At 54.8% G+C, this 7,617-nt stretch overlaps 1 protein-coding gene across 1 annotated transcript in view; it reads left to right on the forward strand.

The window, feature by feature from the left end:
* CFAP410 (cilia and flagella associated protein 410) overlaps window positions 1-5,639 on the forward strand; it is a 7,343-nt gene extending 1,704 nt beyond the window's left edge. Inside the window, exons 2-7 of the mRNA XM_027878281.1 lie at window positions 212-230; window positions 862-908; window positions 1,583-1,812; window positions 2,936-3,107; window positions 3,491-3,584; window positions 4,686-5,639. Of these exons, the coding sequence (XP_027734082.1) occupies window positions 212-230; window positions 862-908; window positions 1,583-1,812; window positions 2,936-3,107; window positions 3,491-3,584; window positions 4,686-4,811 (688 nt within the window). The 3' untranslated portion in view covers window positions 4,812-5,639. The remainder of the gene's footprint in view (window positions 1-211; window positions 231-861; window positions 909-1,582; window positions 1,813-2,935; window positions 3,108-3,490; window positions 3,585-4,685) is intronic.
* Window positions 5,640-7,617: the final 1,978 nt, after the last annotated feature.

Genomic DNA, 7,617 nt, shown 5'->3' on the forward strand with positions numbered 1-7,617 from the left:
CAGGCAGGGATGGAGCTGGGAGGACAGGCAGGGATGGGTGAGAGGGGACAGGCAGGGATGGGGCTGGGGAGGCACAACCAGGCCCATGACGGACTCTGCTGCAGCAGAGTTTCGGTGGGGCCAGGCGGGGGCTCAGGCTGTGCACGGGGTGTGGGGGGAGCAGAGGTGGCTTACCCTGCAGTGCCCCCCTGACCCCCATCTCCTCCCACAGGGGCAGCCACCTGACAGATGTAAGTCCCAGAGGAGCCAGCGAGGAGCCCCAGCCTCCAGAGCCTGGGCCAGCAGCAGGAGCAGGGATGGGATGCAGGGCACGGGAGTGGCAGCATTCAGGCCTGGGGTTGAGCTGGCCCCGTGCCAGTGAGCTTCAGGCCTTTTCAGGGTTGATTAGCATCTCACACCATAAAAAATTAAAAATAAACCAAAAGGGACTGCTGTTGTTTCCAAATTGGAAAATTTCTCTCCAAGGGCTTGCCTGGAGCCCTGGAGAGCAGAACCCTGAGTCCTACCTCATCTGTTTGGGACTTTGGATGAGGTTCTCTTGGTAGGGGGGGGCTGGCGGGGGTGAGAGAGGCCTTTCCTGGCTGTGGAGGCTGCAGAGTTGTTGGAGCAGAAGAACAGCGTGATGCTGTTTGGAGTCTGCGCTTCCACTCCTGGGGAGAGAAGCCGGAGGAGCTGCTGACTCTGCACTCACTGTGGCAGCAAATCTCTCTGGTGTTGTTAAACTCGGGTTAGATTGAAGCAAACCTAAATTCCTGATTGTGCTTTTTGTGATATCAGTTGGGTCTATCATGATTGCATTTGGGTTTATTAATATTTTTTCCCACCTGTGCCAACTTGCTGTTTCTGTCTCTCCCTGCCCAGATCTCGATATGCCGGGATTTGCCCAACATCGAGGTGATCACATTCAGGTGAATTCCAGGCTGCCAGCTTTGGAGAGGGCAGGGAAATCACCTTTTTCCTGGAACTTATTTTCTTCCCACCTTGCTATGGTTGTGTTTCTGACCTGCCTGGCTCTTCATGCTCCATTTTTCATGCAGCAGGGATGTAGAATGGTTATTACTCACTAGCTCCTCTGCACCTTTCCCTTTACTCCTCGAGAAAATAATCCCTGTTTCAGCAAGTTTTAAAACTCCATTGTTAAAAGTCCCATTCCATAGTTTATATGGGGATCATGATGGCCTCTGTATGTGGCCTGTTTGCAGTGTGCTTGTTGAAATGCTTCATGGATCTCTCAGAGCTTTTTCCTTTCCATAATATACCCAACTTTTCACCCATCCTGGGAATATCATGGAGCCACCACTCTCCAGACTGGAGCTTAGGAATCTTATATGGCTTGTCCTTCGGTGGGTCTGAGGAAGTGCCACAGAAAAGGAGGCAGGGTTGGGGGAAGCAGAGGCTCTTTGCCATTCTCAGCAGAGGAGTGCTGGCTGTTTTAATTTTGCCCTCTGTTTACAGAGATAAAATGCCACAAGCCGTGGGCTAAATGCCACCTCACCCTGCTGTGGCAGGGCAAGGCTGTTGCAGGAAAATGGGCTGGGAAGGTGCAGGCAGGGAGGGACGGGCTCTGACAGTGTCTCTGCAGTGTGAACAGCATCTCGGACCTTGAGCCGCTGATGCAGTGCCAGAACTTGAGCGAGCTCTACCTGAGGAAGAACAACATCACGAGCCTCAATGAGCTGTTCTACCTCAAAGGGCTGCCCCAGCTGCGGGTGCTGTGGCTGGCAGAGAACCCGTGCTGTGGGCAGGACCCCCACCGCTACCGCATGACGGTGCTGCGCAACCTGCCCGGCCTGCAGAAGCTGGACAACCAAGGTGGGTGTTGGCAGGGGCATCAACAGCCCTGAGCCAGGGCAGCTGGAGACAGTGGTGTGTTGGTTCCTGTCTTTAAGGCATCCTTTGATTTCTCCTTGAGTCAGGATGTGGCAGGGGTTGAGTGTTCCATCAGGGAGATCCAGTGTTTCTAAGCTGTTTTCCCCCTTCTCCTTTCCCTTTCCCCCCTCCCTCTCCTTCCATTCCCCCTCTCCCTTCTCCATCCCTATGCCCTTCCCCTTTCCTTTCCCTTTTGTCTTCTTCCCCTTCCCCCTCCTTCCTCTCCCTTTCCCCTTTGCCCTTTCCCCTTTCCTCTTTCCCCTTTCCCTTTTCCCTTCTTTTACTTCCCTCTCTCCTTCCTTTCCCTTTCTCTTTCCCATTTCCCCCTTCCTCTTCCCCTTTTCCTTTCCCTTTTCCCTTCTTCCCCTTCCTTCTCTCCTTCTCCCTTTCCCTTTCCCCTTTTCCCTTTTCCCTTTCCTCTTTCCCCTTTCTCTTCTTCCCCTTTCCCCCTCTCCTTCCTCTCCCTTTCCCTTTCCCCTTTTTTGCCTTTCGCCTTTTTTGCCTTTCCCTTTTCCCCCTCTTCCCCTTTCCCCTTTCCCCTTTTTTGCCTTTCCCTTTTCCCCCTTTTCCCCTTTCCCCTTTCCTCTTTCCCCTTTCCCCTTTCCCTTTTCTCCCTTTTTCCTTTTCCTTTCCCTTCCTCTACCTCCCCATCCCTTCCCCACACCAGCAGGACCGGGAGCACCTCATTATAGCTCAGGCAGTACCACTAATTAGTGGGTTTTTAGGGCTCTCTGCTTTGCTGTGGCCAGACAAAGGTTCTGTAACATGATCTGCTGTTGTAGAAAACTTTCTCTGTTGTTTTTTTTTTTTTTTCTATCCGGTAGCAGCAATTTGGTGGCTTTTGGAGCCTTCTCCAGAGACAAGAAGTAGGAAAGCATGTTTGCTTCCCTCCCTGTTACCCTCCTCTGAAGGCTGGGGATGGCTCCCAGTGTTCTACTGCATGAGTTTCACTGTAGGAGGAGGGTGACAGCAAAATGCCAGGCAATTTCTGGACCAAACCCCTTGGGTTACACCTCTCTGGGTTGCTGCAGTTCATAGCAACAGGCTTTTGTTTGGGCTTTTGCAGCAGTGACAGAGGAGGAGCTGTCCCAGGCCCTGGTGGATGGTGTGGAGATCACGGCCCCCCCAGCCCGGAGGAGCATGGAGAATGGCTGGGCCGAGTCCACAGAATCCAGCGCTGCCGGATCCACGGTGGAGCCCGAGAGTGAACTGCTCAGCTCCAGACTGGAGGAGACAAAGTGAGGGCTCACTTGGGAGCTGCTGGGATTCCTGGGCTGAACTCCTGTGTAGTGTGAAAGGACCCTGATATTCCAAGGGCCGGGCCCGCAGCTGATGCGAGTTCCCGTTGTTCCAGTTGCCGTGGTGGAGCTGTGCTGTTGAATGGCACTGGTGGGGCTGGTTCTGTGTCTACTAGACAGGCTCTGCTGTGGTGGGTGACTCGAGTGTGCCAGCTGCATGCGGAGACAGGGATGGATCCTCTCTGATCTGGGAGCTCCATCCATGACCAGAGTCCTCCAGCTGAATACTCCTTGCATGGTTGCCCATAATGGATTGGCCAGCAGAGAAAGATTCTCCCACCCGGTTATAATAACATTTGCTTTTCTACCTTTTTTTTTTCCAGCAAAATTCGAGAGGAGCTTGATATGAAGCCTGTTCCCAGGGATAAATATTCCTCCTTTTCCCCTCGAGAGACAGACTGCAACCGCAAGAAGAGAGTGAGTGTCTTTTAAAGACCAAATTGCTTTTCCTGTGGAGGACATGAAGGCCCTTGGATGTGTCCAGAGGGGAACAGCTGGTGTCAGGGCTGTCTTTGTCTGGTTTGGAGAGGAGGCCGAGGGGTGACCCTCATCCCTCTCTGCAGCTTCCTGAGGAGGGAATGTGGAGAGGGAGGTGCTATGCTCTTCTCCCTGGGGTCCAGAAATAGGACACATGGGAATAGTCCAAAGCTGTGCCAGGGAGGTTCAGACTGGATATTAGGAAGCATTTCTTTAGCAAGAAGGGGGCTCAAACCTTGGGAAGGGACTGCTGAACACAAAGTTTATGTGGTTCCTCAGCCCCCTCTGCGGTGTGGCCTTGGATGAATCCCATGGGTCTTGGTGGTTCCACTGGGAATTGCTGTCTGCTGGGCTCAGTGCCATTGCATCGATCTAGAACACACTCTGCTCCACTCTCATATCGGTTGCTTAGAGCAGCACCACAGGCTCTGACCGTTAAAGAAGGGGGAAATGGCCTCAGGTTGCAGCTGGAGAGGTTCAGGTTGGATGTGAGGGAAAAGATTCTCCCTAGAAGGACAATTATTTAGGCTGCAGAATCTCTCCCTGGAGTTTTTCAAGCTGTGGTTTGACAGAGCCACAGCCTGGTGTTGGCAACGTTCCTGCAGCGGGTGCAGGGCTGGGCTAGGGACCTCTAAGGGTCCCTTCCAGTGATTCCACCAGCTCTCCTCACTCCTCAGAGCACAGGGCTCCTGTCCTTCCCCATCCTACACACCCTGGAGAGGGAGGGCGGCCGCTCCTGAATGTGCCTTTCCCTACAGAATGTGCCTTTCCCTACGGAAGCCAGGCTGGCTGGGAGCCAGAGGCATGTGGGCAGCTCAGCAAGACTGGGTGGATGAGTTTGTCCTGCATTCCAGGCTCCTCATGCCACAGCCTCTGTCTGTGTCTGCCCCCGGGGCTCGGTTGTTCCCTCCTGTGGCTGCAGGTGGCTGCTCCAAACCACTGCCAGTGGTGCTGGTGGTGAGGGAGTTCCTAGAAAGAGCAGGGAAAATCCAGTGTCCTCTTCCTGGCTGGCTTGTATGAAGCAGTGCCTTATCCCCACAGAACAACGTCCTGAATGCCATCCTGCTTCTCATGAAGGAGCTGGACATGGAGGGGCTGGAGACCATCCAGCAGACAGTGGTGAGGAGGCTCCAGGCCTTCCAGAAGAAGGAGCTGCAGGAGGAGTGAGGGTGCCCACGGCCATTCCTCCCTGGAGCCCCAGCCCTGCGGTGCTGTCCTGCCCACACGACCCTGGCTGCAGCCAAAGCCTCAGTGCTCCTGCTGTGCTTCCCGTGTGGAGGGGCTGCGCTGGGATGCTGCTGTGGCTCCTTCTCCAGGGCTTTCCTGCCTGGGTAGCAGGCTCTGTTGATGTTTGTATCCTGTGTCTCTGCGGCTGTTGGATGGGAACTGCAGGCAAATCAGCAAAGCAGAAAGGAGCAGGGCTGCAGCCAGAGGTGATCCAAGAGGTGGCAGCTGGAAAAGTCACTGCTCATGGGTGGCTCCCCCTCAGACCCACCCTCGGCCAGGCCTGGAATGTGTAGCAGCCTCTGGAGGCAGTTTCTACCACAAAGATTTGGTTTTGTGAAGTCTGTCAAGTCATCTGTTGCCTGAGATGATCACCAAGAACTATCTGGTGCAGGTTGTGAAGGTTAATGTCAAATTCCTAATTTCTTTTCCAAGCCCTGACTGGCTTCCTCTGGTCATGGCCAGTGCTTCCTTTAGCACTGCTGTGGGGGTCAGGCAGACCAAAGAAAACCTTGGAGCAGCCTCAGTGAAACACAAATGACTCCCAAATCCTGAATGCTCAGCTGTCCTCTCACCCCCACATTCCCTTCAGGCATTAGAGCAGCTTAAGGAAACATCCAAGTGAAACGGCCCTGGGCGGTGCTGCTGCTTTGCACAGACATTGGGGTGGGTGTTGCTCTCTGATAAAACTGCATTTACCAATGTTTTATAGAGCTGTTAAATACAGGCTAAACAGTTGTGGCATACCAAATAAACCCAATTATCCCTCGAGGCTGTGTAAGTCGTGGCTGGGGGCACTGCTCCATTACCTCTGGTTCATGGGGCACATTGTGAGCCCTGCAGAGCAGGAGGAGGGCTGGGATCCCTCACATTCCCACTCCACTGGACCTCTGAAATGGTGATCCTTCTCCCAGCAGTGCTTCCCAAGGGCATGGGGCTGTTGGGGAACCTTCCTGCAGCCACAGCGAGGGCAGGAAGCAAAGGAGAGGGTGAGGAAAGCTCAGTGCAGAGCCACCCGGGGTGGGACAATGGCCCTGCGAGGGGACACGAGCCAGGCCCTGGCGCTGCACAGGGCCACGTGGCCTTCCCTTGTCCCCACTGTCCCTGTTAGTCCAGTGTCCAGGCCGTGCTGCCAGGAAGTAACGCTCCTCAGGAGTGGTGACAGCCCTGTGTCCAACAAGCCTGTTTTCCTGACCCTGGTGAGAAGTGACATAGTTTGACTCTCATCACTTGGAGGGTATTTGCCAATGACTTTAACTCCTCCAGTGACCTTAGTTGCTTCATTCTTCATTAAATCCAGCTGCAGTTGTGTGATTTGTGATGTCCCAGACTTCCCTCGACAGCCAGGGGCTAGGAGGCTTATCCATCATCCCATGTGCATGCTGTTCTGAGGGCAAGTCCTCTCCCAGGCTCCTGGCCTGTCCATGTCGGGGAGCAAGGGAGCTGCTGGACCCCCCAGCTTTTCTGGGATGACAGTGATCAAAGGAATCATCCTTGTTTGTCATCAAGGCTCATTGGTTGCAGGGCTGGTGGAGCAATCACCACGGCCTTGAGGACACTCTGACACAATTCCTGGGAAGTTGGGCTGTGAATCCCATGGCAGGAGCGCAGCTCTGCCTACGTGCCGTGCTTGTCATCCTTGGCTGGTGTGGGTGCTCCTGCTGCCCTCACTGCTCCCAACTGCTCCTCACAGTGTCCCTGCAAGCCCCGGGGGGAGGCTCTTGCCCTTCCCTGCCTCCCTGGCAGCCTGCCCTCCGCTGCGGGAGGCTCCTGGATTTCTGCTCTGCCCTCAATTCAGGGTGGGCTGGATGTGCTGGAAAGCCTGGGAGCACAGCCATGTCCCCTCCTGCTCAGCCTGGGCTTGCACATCTCCCCCCTGGAATCTGGCCCTCCAGGGTTTGTTTTTGGGGTGGAAATGAGGTGCTAGGGCTGCAGTGACAACATCTCCCAACATGCAGCTGGTTTGACACCCCTGTCCCCATTCCCACCCTAAACCTGACTGCTGCAGGGCTGTGCTGCCGACAGATTTTCCATGTGACCTGCTCTCACCCTGCCCTGCCTCAGCAGGGAATATCAAGTGATAAATGCACGACTGCCAGTTGTGGAAAATGCCAGTGGCTGTGTGGATCCAGCACCACTTCCCTTCAAACCATCCTCAGGGACTCTGGGAGGCCGATAGTGAGGCAGGTGTGGAATCTGTGGCTCACAGGGGTTCCCGCTTGGGAGTGAGTTGGGGCTCCTCCAAACTGAATTGGCCCACCCAGGAAACAGAGCTCCAGAAGCATCCAGGTCCCTGCCTGGGGTACCCAGAGCAGATACTTGGCCAGGAATAGCAGCAATGCTGCCTCCATCAGCAAGGTCTGATATTTCTCCACGGCTCCAGCTCTGGCAGGGGAGAGACAATTGTTATCCTCTTCCTCCAGAGCCTAAAATGTGGCCAGTTAGGGGAAAGCACCAAAATTATGGGATCATACACTCATGGAATGGTTTGAGTGGGAAGGGACCTTGAGAATCATCTCACTCCACCCCCTGCCATGGGCAGGGACAGCTTTCACTGTACCTGGTTGCTCCAAACCCTGTCCAACCTGACCATGAACTATTCCAGGGATGGGGCAGCCACAGCTTCTCTGGGCAACCTGTGCCAGGGCCTCCCCACCCTCACAGCCAAGGATTCCTTCCCGATATCCCATCTATCCCTGCCCTCTGGCAGTGGGACACCATTCTTCCTTGTCCCCTCACTCCAGGTCCT

This window comes from Empidonax traillii, unplaced genomic scaffold, assembly GCF_003031625.1.
Source record: "Empidonax traillii isolate 1590-97213 ecotype Southwest subspecies unplaced genomic scaffold, ASM303162v1 scaffold40:size2234952, whole genome shotgun sequence".
NCBI classification, from domain to species: Eukaryota; Metazoa; Chordata; class Aves; order Passeriformes; family Tyrannidae; genus Empidonax; species Empidonax traillii.